Genomic DNA, 21,324 nt, shown 5'->3' on the forward strand with positions numbered 1-21,324 from the left:
ACTATATTCAGAAAGCCACAAGTTTTGTCCAGGTTCTAAGCATGCCCTTGCTATAGATTTCCAGTCACTAGGGATTAAAACTTCATAAGCCAAATTCTGTAGTAACATCTTGATATAAGCTGATGTAGCCCCATAAAGAGAGCAAGCCCTTTTCAGGTCTTTGAGGACAGCTATATCAAAAGGATGTATCTTCTACTCTTGACCTAAAGAGTTAAACTGTTGAATCATGGGATATATTTGGAATCTCAGATCACCTATTTCCTTCCCTTCTTCTGTAGCTTTAAGTACTGCCTTTTGCAATCTAGTCATAGGAGGGGGTGATTGCTGGGGGGAAGGTGCTGGTGATATCACCGCCCCTCCCACTACTCCTCCTTCCAACATCCCTGAAGATGGAGTTGATGAGGGCATGTTAATAATCTGCTCCCTAGGCGAATTTAAACCTTCCTCAAGAGAACCAAAATCATCACACCCTTGAAACTCATTTAAGTTCCCATGCCCACTGGCAATATGGTCTTGAGACTATTCCTTGTCTTCCTTTTTTTCCCTTACACTTCATCTGGCCTTTACTAAAACTTTTCCTTTTTCTACAACTTGCAAGACTGTTTAAGGCCAATTGAATTATGTCGTATATATAAAATGCTTTTGTGGACATTGAACGAGGACCTCTATTGTTGTAGTATTTGCAAAGTTGTTTTCCCACAAGTTTCCAATTATTTACACTTATTTCTTCTTCCTCTAAGAACCAAGGGGACATGTGTCCTAATGTATCCAAGAGTCTACCAATCTGTTCCCAGGTTATAATTAAACTTTGCCCCTCAATTTATTTAAGCATGCTTTTCTATAGCACCTCTTTGGGGTGGGGGTGGGGGTGGGGCTGGGAACTGGGGAGAATCTTTTCCTAACATCTGCCCCATTTCAGCTAGAAAAGGTTAGCCCTTAACAAAGCAAGTTCCCTATTTGTCTATTAAAATACTCACCTAATTTCTTGGTCACCGGAGGACTTCTTCAGTGAAAGTAGGGTGCTTGGCCCACATGTTGGATGCCAAATGTTGTGTCCGCGTTAGTACCCTGGATATCTTAGAATCAGCTTTTGCAACAGCAGAGGAAAAAGACTGCAGAGTTAAAGCAAGAAATGGAGAACAATCCCATATTTTGGCTGCTGACATTTCCGGGAAACCTAGGAGTTTGTGCTTTAGGTGTCATGGACAAGACCAGCAGGCTCGAAACTGTCCACTGAAGAAACTCGCCAGTCCTGGCCCTGAGTGCAACCAGGAGGGGCACTGGGGGAGAGACTGCCTACAGGGGACAAGCTGCCCTCCAATGCCCTGCCCTCTGCAGAAGTTTAGGGCTTGCTCTACCATGATAGTGGAACCCTGGCTACCCTGGATGTGACCACTGAATTTCTTTTTGCTAAGGGGACTTTTCCTTCCCTCTTGCTCTGGCACTCTAGTCTCACTTGCCCCTCCCCCCATAAAATGGGGATTGTAGGGTAACTTAAGAATTGTTTGGAGACTTTTCCTCTGCCTTGCCAGTTTGTTTATCTGTTATTTAAACACTCATTCCTTATTATTCTCTACTATCTTGCTCCCTTATTGGGGTATGATTTAATGATGATTGGGGACCTCCAGATGGTCTTTTTGTGCTTCTCTTAACCTTCCCATAGTCCTTCTGAAATCTGGGGAAAATCCTCTGTCAGGATTGAGAAATTTCTTAAGTATAAACTTTTAACTAAAGAGTTAAGAGATTTGGAGCCACTTAATTACAGTCTTGTCTTAATCTGCAGTTCTGAAAGGCAGGGCCAGCCCCTGGGAGATCCCAGACTCATTGCCTATTTCTCAAAGGAACTGGACTCAAGTTTCCCTAGAATGGCTCTTGTGCCTTAGAGAAGCAGCCTCAAAATTTACTTTAGGACACCAGAGCATTTTAGAAGCCAAAGGGCATCAGTGGCTTTTTAGTGAGTGGTTTACCTTCAATAGCACCCTGGAAGCTAAGCCATTGCCCTCTGGGACTTCTGCCCAGAAAACTGAACTCATTGCCCTGATCAGAACTTTGGAACCAGGGAAGGGAATGATAGTGAACAGCTATACGGACTCCAAATATGCTTTTCATATTTTGCATGTTCATGGGGCTATATGGAAAAAAGGGAACTTTTGACAGCAAAGAATTCTCCTATTAAATATGCAAGAGAAATTCTACAGCTACTACAAGCTGTTCATAAATCCAGACAGGTGTCAGTCATATTGTGTAAAGGACACCAGAAGGGAGATTCACTTCAAGCCAAGAGGAATAGGTTTGCAGCTAAAGCTGCTGCTCATTCACCCCTGACTATGACACCTTTACTCTCCCAGCTCCCAATTCTTATACCCTTCTTATAGCCTGCAGGAACAAATACACTCAAGCCAAATTTCAGCTCTTAAACCTCCCCCTCTCCTGAAGCCTGTTCAGAGAAGGTGCACATATCCAGGGGAGATTGGGTTCAACCTTTACTATTTAGATAGAATTTTCCCTGCAGTCCTGAGAAGGCTCTGGAGGCATCAAGAAGCTTGCTAAAAGAGATCGTACCTCGCCTAAGCCTGCCTCGCTCCTCGCAGAGCAACAAATAGTCCAGCTTTTACTTCTCAGGTATTTCAGAGTACTCCTGTGAGCACTGTGGAGAAAGAAAGGTGAAATTGTCTGGGTCCTTCTTTCCCTCACTCTCACTCTTGTTCCTAACTCTTTCCCACTCCAAGGATGAGAACTTTGCTCCTAGCATTTTCTCTCCTACTTTTCTTGATGTCATTTTATGGCCCCTGCCAGCATTCTATGGCCCATTCTATGGGACACCTGACTTGGACACACAACATCCCTTAGATGCCTCTGCTGCTATCTTCAGATCACATTTCCCCTCCTGGCCTGAACCTCCATTGAAGATAGGGACAACTCTACAACCCTTGTCAGCTTGAAACAGCTACAGAAGATGAGACCTTCGTCCCTTTGCCCCAAATCAATTTGGGGTGACTGCTTGAAGGGGGAAAATGATGTAAATTGTGTCCCCTTTAATCTTTGGGGAAACCCTGATATAAATTGTATCCCCTTTAATCTTTGGGGGAAGAGTATTCCTAACTCTCAAACCCCCCAGACTCTGAGAAAGGCCCACCCAACCATAAGGGAAACTCCTAGATAAGTAATCTCATTTAATCGGCTTGGGGCATAATTATCACCCTCTATTGAATTGGAAAAATTAGTCCTTAACCTCCTCCTCCTCGAACTTCAAAAAACAACTCTGAATCCCTGAATCCTGAATGCTAATGCCTTTCTGGACTTAGCCCAACAGTCTTGCTCAGTAAATCTTTGCAGAAGTCCTAATAGGACTCACTGATGAAGATAATTTCTTCTCAATGTAAACCCCTCTTTGCAATACTACTAACAGGATCTTGCTCATTTAGAAAGCTGTCTTCTTAGTGTAAATAAACCCATTTTTGCCACAAACCTTGTCAGTATTCATTGGAGTTTGCAAATTCTTTTGCAAAGCCTGTCACTGGCCAAGGGGATCCCATTGCTGTTAGAGCATCTCTTAATCTTCAATTCTCACACCTCATCACTTTTCCCCCATCCCCTTCTCTAGACAGCAAGTAATCTAGTATATGTCAAATATATATAATTCTTCTATACATAGTTCCACAATTATGCTACATAAGAAAAGTCATAACAAAAAGGGGGAAAATGAGAAAGAAAACAAAATTCAAGCAAACAACAATAAAAAGAGTGAAATACTGTTGTGATCCACACTCAGTTCCCACAGTCTTCTCTGTGGGTGCAGATGACACTATTCATGTGAAGACCACTGGGGTATGTGTGCATGTGTATGTAGGTTTAGATATGAGTGACTTAGCTTTAGTAATAACCTTAAACTGTGAGGTATTCTTTGATATAAGCCAAAAGGCATACTCTGTCAAGCACTAATTGAATCAATTTCAAATATAACGTGATATTAAAATATCTCTGACTTCTATTGGCGATTGTCACAGGTAGTAGTAAAAAGCAATTTCTTCTGTTCTAGCCAAAAACTGAAGTTTTTCCTCTCCCTGATTGGTTCTTTTGTGAAGGCAAACTAGGCCATCTTTTACCTCAATTCTTACTTGGCCTTAATCACCGAATGGGTGTTATCTCAGATAAATTGAAACCTGGAAAACACCTTAGCTTAAAAAGCTAAAGTCTCTCACTATACCCAGGGCCATACCATCTCCAGACCTCCTGACCTATGGCTTGCCACTGGACCCCAATGATTCTGGAGGAAAAGGTAAGGCTGATGACTTTGCACAGTGCTGCCTTAGTTAATCCAATTGCAAATCAAGATTTCACCATCCTGATGTCACTGGTCTTCTTCAAGAACAAAGGACCAACAAGAAATCACAGGCAGTGCTAATACTACTGGGATTTATCACATTCATAATTTTTTTTTTCCTAGTGCTGGGGTTAAGTGACTTGCCCAAGGTCACATAGCTAGGAAGTGTTATCACATTCATAATCGAAGGCAATTTCAATTATATGTTAGCGAAAATAACTTTATAATTTTTCCCCATCTAAATTCTCAGGTCCTCTGAAATCTATGCAGAGACTGCTTGGGGATCTGTAGATTGTAGCTAAGATGCCCTGCTCCAAGATATAATCTTGCCCAAGTTAGTGACCATTTGTTATGAGTTTCTCACAGTGATGAAATCACAGGTCAGGAAGAAAAAAAAAATCAGTAGCACCTGTCAGCTTCAGTCAGCTCTGAAGTTTCTCTGCCTGCATAGGATAGGATGGACTGAACCCAGAAATAAACCCTTCCTCTGGAAAGCAGGCACGTGGGGGCTGCCCCAGCTTCAAATTTCAGAGGTATTCTCCAAATCCAACCATCTGCAAGCAATTTTCTCACCCTAATTCTAGAACAGACTTGAGTCAAGGTCTTTGAAGCAAATAAAAAAAAAAAGCCAAAAACAAAAACAAATTCCCAAAGGAAAATTTTTAATGTTCTCATTCCAGAGGACATTCAGCATACCACAAATACTACAGACTATATGACTTCAGGAGCTCTCTTTAAGTCCCTATGATCTTACATTATAGGCTAAGACAGAAATCTGTTGCTAAGACAAACATTTCTTCAAAAGGAAAACAAAATTACAGCAAGCAGTGATCAGGATGAAACTGAAGAGAAAGAGCACACACATGAGCATACACAACACACACACACATACACACACACACAACATCTACATTTTTACCTAAATTATATATATATATTTTACATGTATATATGTGTTTATGTATTTACATATATAAATACATATATATCCAGTGTATGCTATATGTGTGTGTACAGTGTTTTTAAAAAAGACAATTTACCTCAGAAGGATGGACAGTTTTCATGAATTAAATAACAATAATAGCTAAAATTTATAAATTATATAAAGTTTGCAATGCACTTTGTAAAAATCATATCAGTTTATTCTCATAACCCTAGGAAGTAGGCATTATTATTATCCCCATTTTTCAGATGAGAAAATTGAGTCAGAGAGTAAATGACTTGCCTACGGCCACACAGTTACTAAGAGATAGGATTTGAATTCTCTCTTAGAGTCCAAGATTCTATGAGAGTCACATTGCTAATATTTGAAGGGGAATTTGAACTCAGGTCACTGTCACTCTTCGGTCTCCATGAGATATGTCCTCTGCAGTAAGAGCTACTTTTCATATTGCCGAGTAAAAGCTGCATAACAAAATTCTAGTGGATGTTCTAATTAACAAGTTTATTTAACGTTTTTAAAAACAAAGGAGGAGTGGAGGAAGCAGGAAGAAGAAAAATCCTTCTGCTTTCTACTGCTTACTTCTGGCTACCTTTCATTCTTGATTCTTTTCCTTGCCTTTAGCTGCATCAGCAACTGAGATGGCTGAGGGGAGATCTTGCGATTACTTTCAGAGGAGCTTTTGTCATCCTTCTTGAACAATCTGGAGAGAAACTAGAGATTCCCCCCCAAAAAAGAAGCAGACAACAGCATTAGCCAGAGCTGTTCACAGACATACATTTATTGTTATATAAATAACAACAGGCTGAAGCATGAGTATTTATGCAAATAAATAAACAGCAATACAATGTGTTGACAACTCTAGCTACAGCACTTGCTGTATATGTATATGTATAAAGCATAACTTTAGTATGTAATCAAGTAAATAGATTTCAGTACATACTATAATTAACATGAGTACCCCTAGACGTTTGTGCAATTACATGCACGGCACACATTACATGGATAAATATTAGTTTCACCTCATAGCATCTTAGGTTAATCTGGATCAGGTCAAAATAAGACTCCATTTTCCATCAGTGGTTTTCCATCACTTTGAGGTGTCCCACTGGTATCCCCTACTTCAGCTTCTTTTTACCTACTGTCTTCCCCCACTAGACTATAAACACCTTGAGGACAGGGATTCTTTCTTTTTCTTATTTGTCTCCCCAGTGCTTGGCACATAGTGTGCACCTAAAAATGTTTACTGAATTGAATGTATATATCAGGCACTGTTTTTGCTGCTAGGGGTGTGACCACAAGGAAGAAAAACCCATCTACAATGAGTTTACATTTTAACAGGAGAGGTGACAAATATATGTAAAAATAAATGCAGCACAAATCTAAAGTGAGTAAATACAATATATGCATCCTAAATAAATACAAGATAGCTTGGGAAGGAGAGAACCAATAAAGTCTTTAGTCATGTATTAGATAATGCTTGAAGTGTATTTTAGAGGAAGTGATAAACTTTGGGACACAGAGGTAAGGGGGTAGGAAGACATTTCAGACATGAGGAAAAGACAGTTTGAAGCTATGGAAGTGGGAACTGGCTCTTAGGGAAGAGTAGAGAGGATAGTTTGACAAGATTTAAGAGTATAGGAGGGGAGATCATGCCCAGTGAAGCTGGAAAGCTAATTCAGGACCAGGTTGTATAGGCTATTAAAAGCTAAGAAATTTAGATTTTTATCCTAGGAATAACAGAAATCCAATAGAATTTATTGAGCAGGAGAGTCATTGTATAGCATGGATTGGAGTTGGGAGAGAACTGAGGCAAGGATGCCTGTGAAGAAGAAATAAAAAGAAAAGTTGAGGAAAGAGTAATCATGGAAACTCAAAGAGGAAGAACATTGTATCCAAGAGGAGAGTGTAGATAACAGTGTCAAATAAAGGCAGGTCAAGCAGGGTGAGACCGGAGAAAAAGATCTTCAAATGAAACAACTAAGAGATCACTGATAACTGCGAATAAAGTAATTTCCTGAGCTTGGAAGCTGCATTTCAGAAAGATTAAGGAGTAAGTTAGCTACCTGGTGTGACAGAGTACTGTTCCTGGAGTCAGGGGGTTCCAAGTTCAAATTTAGCCTCACACATTTAATCTACTTTTATAACCCTAGACAAGTCACTTAATTCTGATTGCCTTGTCTTTCCCACTCTCCAAAAAAGGCTAAGAAGGGAGGGAGGAAGGAAGAGAGAGGGAAGCAATAAGTGTAGACAACTTTTTCTATAAATTGGTTGAGGAAGAGAGGAGAGATGTAGGATGATACCTTGAAGGGATGGTAAGCTCTTGTGGAAGTTTTTAAAGATTGGAGAATTTTGGGAATAGTTGAAGACAATAGGAAGAGGTCAAAGATTTGAGATTTGAATGTCTCAGAATGCAATCCGTAAGAAAAGATGAGGGGAGATAGGATCATAACTCATGTAAATATGTTGGTCTTAGTATGGAGAAGAGTCATCACTTTTTTAAGAAACTGGGGGGGGATAATAGAGTAGGGATGATGCTAAAGAGTTTTGAGGTAAAGAGAATAGGAGAAGATGTGGCTGAGGATCTCTATATAACAATTGGGGTAGCCCCTGCAATGATGAAGACCAACATAGTTAATTCACCACAACTACTTACTGCCAAAGGATGGTTTGATTCATTTCTAAATGAGAAGGTGAAGAGAAATTATGAACAGTTACCCCAGTCACTAAATGAAAGACAGAATCCCTGAGCAGCAAAAGGACTGCTTAAATCAGCTCCTGGCTCAGGCAGTGAAGGAAACACTTGCAGAGATTTAGGTTTATTAAAAGTAATGGACTAAACCTGGAGACAGTAAATAATTCCACTGCCTAGAATTTCAATTGTAGGTACTTTCAGGGTATATGAGAAGTAATGCTGATAGTAATAACACAATTAGCTAGCTTGGGCTCTCTCTAAGGTTTCAGAAATTAATTCTGATTAAAACTACAATCAGCCCATACCATCAACTAGTCAATCAATAAGCATTTATTAAGTGCCTACTATATTTCAGGCATATGTAAGCCTGTAAGCATGAGGATACAAAAAAGGGAGGGCAAAAGCAGTTCCTGACCTCAAACACCTCACAGTCTAATGGGGAAGACAATATGCAAACTGGAAACCAATCTGACAGAAAAAAAGGTTGAAACCAAGTCCTATATCATCTACTACAGTAAGTACCATATGGATATACAATCGAAATAAATCCCTTTCACAACTATGGCTGGGGGGAAATTATTAAAAAATAAAGTAAATCACTTTTATTACATTAAACTGAAAAGTTTGGGCACAAAGTACATTAGATAGGATAAGAAAAAAGCTGTTATTTGCAGAGAAAACTTCTCATCAAATATCTCTGATAAAAGTCTGATATCCAAGATGATAAAATTGACATAAAATATATTATTAAGAGCAATTCCCTAACAAGTAACTGGCAAAAAGATATGAATGACATTTTCAAAAGAAGTTCGAGCTATTGACAGTCGTGTGATAGAATGCTACAAAGAACTAAAAAGAGAAAGGCAAATTAAAATTTTCTGAGTTTTACTTTTAATTCATCAAAAGCGCAAAATGAACAAAGTTAGCAGTGGAAAATTTTGTATAGGCAATAGGAAAAGAGACATACTAAATTCACTATTATAGTTATGGATTAGTTTAATAAATTCGGAAAAACAAATTTAAACTATTCAGGAAAAGTCACTAATTTATATTTGCCCTCTATTCTACTGATATTTCCCCTTGGCCCATACCAAGGAGATCAAACTCTGAGTGAAACATTACCTTTATAAAAATAAAATTTATAACTCTCCTTTTTTGTGATAGTAAAAAACTGGAAACAAAGTTGATTTCTGTCAAATTGGGAATAATTGAATAAATTGTGGAATATTTAATGTAAATAATATAATTGATTAGGGAATTTTAATGTAAAATGTTATTTTTAAAACTTATGCAGAATGAAATAAGCAGAACCAAGAAAATTTTTACAGAGTGCACAAAAAAATGTCACAGAACTCTGACTAAAATAATGATCAGTCTTGCTCCACAGTAAAGCAAAACATCCCTTCCTTCTCTTGGCAGGGATGAAATAAAGCATAGTATTATAATATTGTTATATGTTAATCATTAATATATTTTATTATTATAGCATATTATGGTCAATGTATTTTGTTTTTGTTTTTGTTTTGTTTTAAAGTACTTATTTCTTTGACACTTTGTTAATTATTCTGCCAAGAAGAAATAACAACTCTGGATACCCTGACATTGATTTCTTCTGATGAGGAAGAAGTCTATGGATTGAAACACAAAGTAATTTATGCCAGGAACTAAAGAGGAGCTGTATCTTAAAGAGACAACAGTGTTTGCTCTCCATCCCGAGAGAAAGAAAGTATCTCAAGTTTAAGTTGAAAGTTATTTGGACAGTATCCATGTCTTCCCCAGATATTTAGTGACTTGAGCTGTGTCAGGGAAAAAGCAAGAGAAAGGAAGGAAGCAAGACAGAGACAGGGAGCAAGAGAAAAAAGGTGGGGGGGAGAGAGAGAGATAGACAAACAAAGAAAGAGACAGAGACAGAAAGAGAGAGAGATACACACACAGAGACAGAGACAGAAGCAGAGAGAGACAGAAACAGACAGAGAGAAACAGAGACAGAGAGAGTCAGAGAGAGGGAGAGGAAAAGAGAGCTAGACAGAGACACAGATAGACACATGCACACAAAGACAGACAAACAGGGAAAAACTGATGAATTAAGTCAAGAAGTAGTGCTTATGTGACTCAGTTTATCTTATTCAGATTGAAAGTCCAGGACTCCTAAATTGAGTCCCACTATGATCAGTTTTCTCCTGTTGTTTCTGACTTGTGCAGATGAAGAACTGAGGCAAATAGGGTTGTGACTTGCCCAGAGTCATCCAGTTAGTAGGTGTTGAGACTGGATTTGAATTCAGGTCTTCTTGACTCCAAGCCTGGCCCTTTAGCCAGTGTCATCTAGTTGCTCTATATGCAACACACTATGCAAGGTGACTGAAATACAGTTTCAAAAGGGAAAGAGTCTTCAACCTCTAGGGAATCCTGCTAAAGGCATGTTCTACGTTAATAAGTCAATAAATACAAATACATATAGAATACATAAAAAATAAATCTAAAGTGATGGCAGGGCAAGCAACTAAGGAAGTTGCACTTGAGCTGAGCCTTGAAAGTAATCAAGGGTTCAAAGAGGTAATGATAAGGAACGATCATATTTCAGTCATGAGTAAAGGGAGATAGGATACCATGTACATGAATAGTCAATGGTCTTGTCTGACCAGAGCATAGAGTATATGAGAGTCCTGTAATATATAATGAGCTCAGGCTAGAGCCAGCTTATGAAGAGCTTTAAATGTGGGGGGGGAAAAAGAGTTTCCATTTTCTCTTAATGGTCACGGGAACCTTTTGAAGCTCCTCAGACAGAGGAGTGATATGATTCAATCTGTGCATTATGAAACCATTTTGGCAACTTTTTGAAGAGATTGCAAAAGGGAGAGACAGGATGCAGAAAGAACAAGAAACAAAATAATTTGTTTCTTTAAAAAAGACATTTATGTGGACCAAAATAAGCCAATTAAGAGGAAGGAAAATTAAATTACTTGAATAACAATGGGAAGGGGAAATCATGAATAGTAAAGAAATAAAAAGAATTATTAGAGAATGATCAAAGAACTTGTGGTTTTTGTTAGGCTAAGGAATTTAGGAATAATTTAAACAAGGTATTAAAAATTAAAAAAAGGAGAATGTACAAGAGGTATGGCATTAACATTGATTATATTTTAATCTAGAAGTTAAACCAATGTAAATTAATTACCATAGTAAAAAGGTGGAAAAAACTAAAGAATCATCTTAGTCAGCAAACATTTTCCTTCTTTGCTATATCTATTTATCTAGAGAGAAAAAAAGAGGGGGGTGAGCAGGGAGGGATAAGGGAAAGACAGACAGATAGACAGATGGGGGAGGGGGAGAGAGAGAGAGAGAGAGAGAGAGAGAGAGAGAGAGAGAGAGAGAAGAGAGAGAGAGAGAGAGAGAGAGAGAGAGAGAGACTGTAAAACTTGTTTGTAAAAGGCTTACAAGAAGATGATTATCAATAATATCATCTCATAAAGCAGAGGGGAAAAAAATCTAGGGTAAAACCAGTCTAAAGAAATCATCTGACTAAGCAAAATCATTCCAAGAATATTCAGGATGAAAATGAAAGAAGGATTACAAGTAGAAGAAAAATGGGAAAGATTTGCAAAAATTATTAGAACTTCTCTCCATCAGGGTTGCTGGGATTGCCACATTTGGGACCTAATATATCTGCTTACAGAGGAATTATAAATGGCAGTAATCATGAATGAATAGATCCCAGAGCTTAGTGTCAGGAAGAACTTAATTTGAATATGGCCTCAAATACTTTTCTGATTCTGTGTAAGTCACTTCACTTCTGTTTGCCTCATTTCTTCATCTGCAAAATGGGGATAAGAGTAGCACTTACCTTCCAGAGTCATACAATACCTGGCATATAATAAATGCTATATAAATGGTAGCTATTATTATTACTCTCTATTATAATGAAAACAAAACTATTAATGTCCAAGTAGAAATAAATGCTACTCTTAGGTCTGAGATCTTTAATTCTATTTCCTACAGTGTTTCACAGATGTACTTGCATCTTTTTAAGGATGAATTCTCACTTCATTTTCAGAACATTATGGAGAAAAGAAGAAATTATCTAATTGCCCCATGCTACTAATAGAGAGTGAAAGTCTTCTGTCTCTTTCCTTTAGCAAAATGGTCACCAGAGATTCAGGGGTCGGTACCATTTCTGATGTCTTTTTTTCAGGGTTCAATTTCCCCTTGTCAGATTAAAAGGAGCAACTATCCCAAGCTTTTGCTGTAAGCTAACTTCCCATAAGATTATAACCATTAGCATTTCTGACTCTTTCTCTAAAGCATGACATTTTCCTTTCTTTTTTCCCCAAAAATATCCTTGTCATAGGTATCTGTTAAGAAGGAATGGCTCAACAAGTTATGATATATAAATGGAGTAGGATACTACTGTGTCATTAAAAAAGTAATGAAAGGGATGGTTTCAGAGAAGCCTAGGTTATATGAACTGATTCAAAATGAAGTCAGCAGAAACAGCAGAACAATTTCTAAAATAACAACAATATAGTAAAAACAAACAACTTTGAAAGGCCCAATAACTCTTAATAGCCAAAACAATTCCAAAGGACTCATGATGAATCAGGTTATTCGCTTCCTGACAGAATGTCTCACTTCATTGCAATAGTCTGGAACTGAACTTGCAAGATCTCTGAGGTATGACTAGATACGACAGGAATAAGTTAATAAATGTTTATTAAGTATCAAGAAAAGGTACAAGTACAAAGAAAAGCAAGTAGAAGTTACAAAAATATACAAATACCAAGGAATTTGTCAAGACCCAGTATTTTCTCTACTCTCACTATACCCTAGGAGGCTCTGACAGGTAAGAAAAGACCTTATTACCAAATATTCTTGAAAGCACTATCTTAAAATATAAAATCCATTATATTAATGTAACAAAAATATTGTGCCAAAAGAAATTATTAAAATTAAGTAAAAAAAGAAAATATATATGAAAAAATGCATAGGGAAGAAATAATGAAAAGAACAATACCACCATATAATTATGGAGTTAAAGACACCAATAACAGCAAGAATTTGATGTCATCCACAAAGTAAAGAAGGTGCAAAGAGACAATGGGATCTTACAGTCTCTATACCTTTCCATCAATTAAGGTAGCATACAGTTTAAGATGTCTGAAAGGCAGTTGGTAATATGAGATTGGAGATTAATAGAGTAGAATCCTCATTACAGAGATGACAATTAAATCCATGGTATTTAGATGGTAGAACCAAGTGAAATAAGCAAGTAATGAGTTTGGTATCTCAGGAAATGCCTATAGTGCAAATAAAAACAGAATCAAAACTTTAAAAAAAGGATACAAAACCTATACAACCATTTTGCATTCTTTTTGGCCAAGAGAACACATCAGGTTTCTTGGCAATGCATCATTAATTCCATTTTCTAAAAAATTTACTTAAGTTTTATTGTGACCTTCAAACTAACTGTATACCATGCAAGTTCTAAAATACTCATTAACATGATGATATACTTAGAGAACTCCAGAGAATAAACTAAAAAACTAGTCAAAACAACTAACAACCTTAGCAAAATTGCAGAACATAAAATAAACCCACATAAATCACCAGCATTTCTATATATTACCAACAAAATAAGAACAGGAAGAGATAGAAAGAGAAATTTCATTTAAAATAAATGCAGACAATACACTTGTGAATCTAGTCTACCTGGCAGGATATGAATGAAATCAATAACAAAATACTTTACAGATCTGAACAGCTGGAGGAATATTAATTCCTCATGGGTAGTCTGAAGCAATACAATAAAATGACAATTCTACCTAAGATAATTTACTTATTCGGGGCCATAACAATTAAAATATTAAAGAATAACTTTATAGAACTAGAACAATAAAAACAAAATTCCTTTGGAATAGCAGAATGTCAAAAACATAAAAAGAATCAATAAAAAAAAGTGGTCTAGCAACACTAGATTTCAAACTATACTACAAAATAGTAATCATCAAATCAATCTGGTACAGGTTAGAAAATGGTGGTTAATGAGTGGTTAATGACTGGAATAGATTAAATATGTAATATATAGATGTAAAAGACCACAGTAATGAATTGTTTGATAAACTTAAAGATCTAAGTTATTGGGATAAGAAATCACTATTCAACAAAAACTGCTGGGAAAAGTGGAAATCAGTTTGGCAGAAATTATGCATAAATCACAACCTCACACTATATATTAAGATAAGCTCAAGAATGGGTACACCATTTAGACATAGTAATATCACAAGCAAATTATGGGAGCATGATAAAAATTATAATCTGTGGATAAGAGGAGACTTAACAAGCAAACAAGACAGAGAAGATCAAAATGGTAAAATGGGTAATTTTAAAATTATATATGAAATTAAAAGGCTCTGCATAAACAAAACCAATACATCCAAAATTAAAAGGGAAGGAGGTTATAACTTCGGGAGAAAATTTTTGAACTAAGTTCTTTTGGAAAAGGTCTAATTTCTAAAATATATAATGAATTGAACCAAATTTATAAAAAATAAAAGTCTTTCTCCAACTGATAAATGATCAAAGTTTATGAATAGGTAGTTTTCAGAAGAAGAAATCAAACCTATCAATAGCCAAGTAAAAGAAATGCTCTAAATCACTAATAATTAAGAGAAATGAAAATTAAAACAACCCTGAGATACTACAAAAGGAAAGGGAGAAATAATGGAGGGAATGGAAAAACAGGTAATTAATTGTTGGTAGAAATGTGAACTTGTTCAGTCATTCTGGAGAATAAGTTGACATTGTGCTCAAAGGACTATACAATTATGCATATACAGTCTTTGATTCAGCAATACCAATACTAGGTCTATACTCCAAAGAGATCAAAGAAAAGGGAGAAGGACCCATGTGTACAAAAATATTCATAGCAGTTCTTTTTGTAGTAAGGAAGAATTGGAAATTAATGGGATGTCCTATAATTAGGAAATGGTTGAACAAATTATGATATATGATTGTGATGGAATAATTACTATATTATAAGAAATGATGAAAGGGATGGTTTCAGAAAAATCTGGGAAGATGTGTATTAGCTGATTCAAATTGTAGCGAATAGAACTAGAAAACACCCTATAAAATAACACCAATATTGTAATAATAATCAAATGTGAAAGACATAGCTATATTGATTAATATGATATATAATTCTAAAGGACTCATGATAAAAAAAATACTATCTACTTTCAGAGAGAGAATTAAAGAAGTCTAAGTGCAGATTGAGACATATTTGTTTTAACTTTATTTTTATTGCTTTTTTCACAAAAATGCCTCATGTAAAATTTTGCTTTGCATGATTTCATATGTATAATAGGTATCATATTTCTTGCCTTCTCAAAAGATGTGAAATAGGTTGGAGGGAGGGAGATAATTGGGAAATAAAAACAAATTTATCTATCTATCTATTTATTCATTCATTCATTTATTTACTTATTTTTCTGAGGCTGGGGTTAAGTGATTTGCCCAGGGTCACACAGCTAGGAAGTGTTCAGTGTCTGAGATCACATTTGAACTCCGGTCCTCCTGAATTCAAGGCTGGTGCTCTCTGCACTGCACCACCTAGCTGCCCCTTGAAAACAAATTTAAAAATTTTTTTAGTGTTCATTTATTCATGGAACTTTCATTTGTAGAGAACCAGAAAGGTTCTTTAGGAAGATTTTCCAAGGATTATAGAGCCTTTAGATTAGACTATGTGTGGATTTCATATTTTTCAAAAATTTCCAGATCCCTAGCTCTGTTTGAGGAAAGTCCATAAAAAAACTTGTGATAGAGTTTTGCAATTTTGTGCTATTTTCTAGATTTTACCCACTAGATTGAATTTGAACCTGGAGCAAAAGTAAAGTAAGAGCCTGTGGAATAGTATGTTTCTACTGAGATCTACCTTCTAACTCTTCAGCACTCTATCTAATCTGATATTCATAGATACTTTACATAGATACTCAGATTCTCATTTTACTTACAGTAGGCATCCTGTAGCCTTTTCTTTCAATAAATTCTTTGAAAGCAACTGTTGCATGAAGGTCCAGGAGTGTTGCATCCTAAGATGAAATCAGACATATTTTAAGAGGTCAGTCATCAAAACTATTTTTATAACAGCTCTCAATAAGAGAACTGTTTTCAAACCACAGATCCAACAACTCTGAGGACAAGAAGGGAAGCATTTTTTTCTTCACATAGAAGAAAAGCAAATAATAACAACCAAATGAAAATAAAATTCTTCAGGTCATGCAACCAGTAAAACCAACAAATTCAAAGAAATATTTGGCTTTATGTAAAAAAAAATCCAGAAATTATAAATTCACTTCTGGCAGCATTACAATAATATAGCATTTTAGCTCAATGATATAAGGTACCTTGCTATGTCAAAATATTGAAAATAAGTTTCATTTTTGACAAAGGTATAATTTTGGACAAGATATCAAAATTATTTTTCATAGTAGGATATTCAGAAAAAAATTATTGAACATAAACATTATTAATATTGTAATATTTTAAAAACAATTATTAAGACATTAACAAAAGCAAATAATTGTTTGTTTATAAAAAGAAAAAAAGAAAGAAGTTTGTAGATGATATTGTGAATCTTTATTTAGTGTGGCAATTCCTTAGGCAGTGTGGTGGAGTGGATAAGATATTGGATTGGGAATCAGGAAGACCTGAGTATAAATTCCACTTAAACATTTTTTATTTGATAATCCTAAATAAATTACTTAATCCCTCTATGCTTAAATTTGCTTATTTAGAAATGGAGGGTGGGGCTTGCACTTGATGATATTTAAAATCATCTCGAACTTTAAATAGGTGATCCCATGTTCTATTATATAATTTTTAAAAAGTATATTTTAAACGTAATAGTATTTCCAACACTTGTCTATTCATCTGTATGCCTTTTGGTTCTTTTCTATATATTTTCATTTTTAATGGTTTATTGATACCTTTCCCTCTCTTCTTTCTTTATTTCATTTCTTTCTTTCTTTCTTTATTTACTTCCCTACTCTTTCTTCTTTTTTCTTTCCTTCCTTCCTTCCCTCCTTTTGTTGTTCCTTACTTCCTTCTTTCCTCTCTCCCTTCTCTCCCTTCTTCCCTTCTTTCCTCTCTCCATTCTTTCCTCCCCTCTCTCTCTCCCCATCTTCCCCTCTCTCTTTTCTACTTCCTCTCACAATTCACACCTCCTCCCTAAAAAGCTCACCCTTGTAGCAAATAAATAAGGGTGGAGTATGGGTGCTGGTTTAATTATGTCCCATGTAAGTTATGCATGCCTACAGGGAACTGCCTAAATGTAGCTCACGGGGAAGCAAGAATAGATATGTTTAGTATCTCCTCTTCCTGTCTCTAAGGAAAACTTTGATTATACAAGAAGGGAAGCAGAAAGTTGAGGACAGAGGCTATCACTCTGCTCTCCCTGGACAGAGGGACTAATGAGCTATAATTCAAATTATATATATCACATTTTATATAATTATAATCCCTTCATTAAATATTGTTAGGTACGGGAAGTAATTTTTATCTTCAAACTACTTTCCTTATCTCTATTCCTTAATAAGAAATAAGGGCCTCAAGCTATATATTAAAATTTTATTCCTTTCCTACTAAATACTAGTTCCACAATGGATTCACATAGCAAATAGCAAGTAAATCCATTTATTCAAAATGATAGCAAAACAGAAATCACAGAAAATATACATAGGAAAATATATACCAAACAATATAAAATGAATAAGTTCTCTCATTGGGAAAAAGATTACTAAAACTTAACCAAGGAATTGTCCTATAATACATCCAAAGGAAAATTCCTCAGAGTAGGAAATAAGAATATGATATAATTGTCTTCTTTCAGCAACCTGAAGGTTAAAATGTTGGATCTTCTCTTTCAACAATAGGAGTCAAAAGATCTTAGATCTTTTCTCTCCAATTCCCAAGTTAAAAGAGGTTTAATTAAAAATGATAAGCACAGCAACTACTTTATGTTAGAAGATACCATAGATAGGAAGTGATATTAATACTAAATTAATACTAAATATATATGCATTAAATGCTGTAGCACTCAAATTTTTTAAAAAATTAATTCTTTTTTTATTTTATTAATTTTATAATTATAACATTTTTTGACAGTACATATGCATAGGTAATTTTTTACAACATTATCCCTTGTACTCCCTTCTGTTCCGAATTTTCCCCTCCTTCCCTCCACCCCCTCCCCTAGATGGCAGGCATTCCTATATATATTAAATATGTTATAATATAACCTAGATACAATATATATGTGCAGAACCGATTTTTGTTGTTGTTGTTGTTGTTGTTGCAAAGGAAGAATTGTATTTGGAAGGTAATAATAACCTAGGAAGAAAAACAAAAATGCAAACAGTTTACACTCATTTCCCGGTGTTCCTTCTCTGGGTGTAGCTGATTCTGTCCATCATTGATCAATTGGAACTTAATTAGATCCACTTCCATACAGTTGTTGAAGTGAATAATGATCTCCTAGTTCTGCTCATTTCAGTCAGCATCAGTTCATGTAAGTCTCTCCAAGCCTCTCTGTATTCATCCTGTTAGTCATTTCTTACAGAACAATAATATTCCATAACATTCATATACCATAATTTACCCAACCATTCTCAAATTGATGGACATCCATTCATCTTCCAGTTTCTAGCTACAACAAAAAGAGCTGCCACAAACATTTTGGCACATACAGGTCCCTTTCCCTTCTTTAGTATTTCCTTGGGATATAAGCCCAGTAGTAGCGCTGCTGGATCAAAGGGTATGCACAGTTTGATAACTTTTGGGGCATAATTCCAGATTGCTCTCCAGAATGGTTGGATTCTTTCACAACCCCACCAACAATGCATCAGTGTCCCAGTTTTCCCACATCCCCTCCAACATTCATCATTTTTTTTCCTGTCATCTTAGCCAATCTAACAGGTGGTATCTCAGAGTTGTCTTAATTTGCATTTCTCTGATCAATAGCACTCAAATTTTTAAAGGAAAAGATAAATTAAGTACAGATGGAAATAGATAACAAAACTACAATAGAGGGGGATTTCAACCTTTCCTTATCAGAATTCATATAAGAAATAAGCAATTTAATCTTATTAAACTCCTTATAATTATTATTTCATTTTTAATTGTTATGCTTCTCCTATTCTTGTAAGTCCAGTTTTCTGTTCAGTTCTAGTCTTTTTCTCAATAATATTTGAATGGTGGGGCAGCTAAATGGTGCAGTGGATAGAGCACTGGCCCTGAAGTCAGGAGGACCAGAGTTCAAATCCAATCTTAGACACTTAATACTTCCTGGTGTGTGACCCTGGGCAAGTCATTTAACCTCCATTGCTTCAGCAAGAAAAAAAAAAAAAGAATATTTGAATGTTCTTTAGTTCATTAAATATCTATTTTTCCCTTGCAGGATTACACTCACTTTTGCTGTGTAGTTTGATATTGGTTTCAAACCCAACTCCTTTGCTTTTTGGAATATTACATTTCATATCTTTTTATATTTTAATGTAGAAACTGCTAAATCTTGTGTCATCCTGACTGGAGTTCCACACTATTTAAATTGTTTCTTTCTAGTTCATAATATTTTATCCTTGACCTGGTACCTGGGCTCCATATTTTGGTTACTGGGCTCTGCTCCTGAGTGTGGGGTATGATACTTTGTTTCAGCTTTTTAATGATGTTGTCACTTCACCCCTCTGCCATGGAATCTAAACCAGGGACTTTGCTTTCCTGTGAGTGACCACAACCAGCAGTGCTCCTGCCCCTATGCTATTGCACTCATCCTGTGAGCTCACTTCCCCTTCTTTGCAACCACAGTTTGGAACTCTATCTGGTCAGTGTATCCAGCGCCAGTGGAGGACTATCATACTCTTCTCAGCAGCTGCCCAACCCCTGTTTGGGGGGCAAAAGATGCTAAAGCTAAAGCTACCACCACAGTTGCCCCAGGGCTTGCTATTTATTTACTCAGTGATATCTGCCCAGAAGTATCTCCATTTCAAACAAGCCAGATTTTTATTCCATGAGGTTAGATCTTTCCTACAATCTTACAAGTTGTCTTAGTCTGGATGACTGCTTTACTCCAAGTTTTAATTATTTTTGCTGCTCTTAAGTTTACCTTGGTTATGCCACAGTTTCCTTAAAATTTTCTGCCTCAGTTTCCCTGAATTACATATTTTTATTTTATTTTATTTTTTTATTTTTTGGGGGCTGGGGTTAAGTGACTTGCCCAGGGTCACACAGCTAGGAAGTGTTAAGTGTCTGAGATTAGATTTGAACTCGAGTCCTCCTGAATTCAAGACCGGTGCTCTATCCACTACGCCACCTAGCTGCCCCAGTTTCCCTGAATTATAATACCTCAGTTTCTATATCTCAGCATCCCTGCATTAGTTTCCCTAAATCATAGTATCTCAATTTCCCTTTTTTCCTGATCATTAAGATTGATATAAATTAGCGCTAGGAGCCCTGACCATTAGCATTCCATAAAGCAGACGGCTCATCTCAGATACCTAGCTGGCACCCTATATCTCTCTTGTTCCAGACTTCTTGTCTCTTCTTCACTCCCAGCTTAACAGAATTTATGATCCTCACCCCCAACCTGTCAGAACCAACTTTATGGTCCATTCCTGAAAGTTCCCGTTCACCAGTGCTCTTACCCTGCCCCCCTCCATTTGTCTCTCTTGATTGATTTCTAAAGTCCTATTAAAAATCCCTGGAATTCTTTACTCATTGCTGAATGCTTTGAGACTCATGTCTGATTCAGTCTGCTGGAGTCAACATGGATCCTGTTTTGGCCCCAAACAATTTCTGCCTCTCGAATTAAAATATTAAAAACTCTATAATCTTTATTTTGCCTCAGCTTCTCCAGCATTATATCTTAAGGCACAAATTATTTGTTGAGGCATTTAGGAGAGCCAGGAATTTTTCTGCCTTATTCTGCCATCTTCCCACAATTCCTTTACACCATGACTTGAATCTCTCAAGAGAAATCTAAGAGGGCCTCAAGTTCAAATTTTAGGATTTTACTGGACAGTGTTGTTGAGTCATTCATAAAAACTAAATTGTGACTCCTTTACTTCCAAGGAAATATTATCCTCTCATACCAGAAAAATGACATTTATCCCTTAGGTGGGAAGAAGTTGAGAGTGAATACATTGACCAAGTTCCAGTGTGAAGTAAACTCATTAAAAAAATTAGCAAGCTCTGTCTTGAGGATCATTCATTAATTAGATCAATGTGTCAGACAAGGCTACAATTGCTCACAATTGTATTTAATTTGGCATAGCAATATTTTCATATCTTCTATGTGAAACTGGGCTCAATGATATG

General features: G+C 36.2%; 1 protein-coding gene across 2 annotated transcripts in view; it reads right to left on the minus strand.

Annotated features, from left to right (window-relative positions):
* Window positions 1-5,747: 5,747 nt before the first annotated feature.
* FAM47E (family with sequence similarity 47 member E) overlaps window positions 5,748-21,324 on the minus strand; it is a 53,338-nt gene continuing 37,761 nt past the window's right edge. For both annotated transcript variants that reach the window (XM_074275680.1, XM_074275681.1), the window contains 2 exons: window positions 15,966-16,043; window positions 5,748-5,978 (listed from right to left, as the gene is read on the minus strand). In XM_074275680.1, the coding sequence (XP_074131781.1) occupies window positions 5,853-5,978; window positions 15,966-16,043 (204 nt within the window). In that variant the 3' untranslated portion in view covers window positions 5,748-5,852. The remainder of the gene's footprint in view (window positions 5,979-15,965; window positions 16,044-21,324) is intronic.

Source organism: Sminthopsis crassicaudata, chromosome 6 (assembly GCF_048593235.1).
Source record: "Sminthopsis crassicaudata isolate SCR6 chromosome 6, ASM4859323v1, whole genome shotgun sequence".
In the NCBI taxonomy this organism is placed as follows: Eukaryota; Metazoa; Chordata; class Mammalia; order Dasyuromorphia; family Dasyuridae; genus Sminthopsis; species Sminthopsis crassicaudata.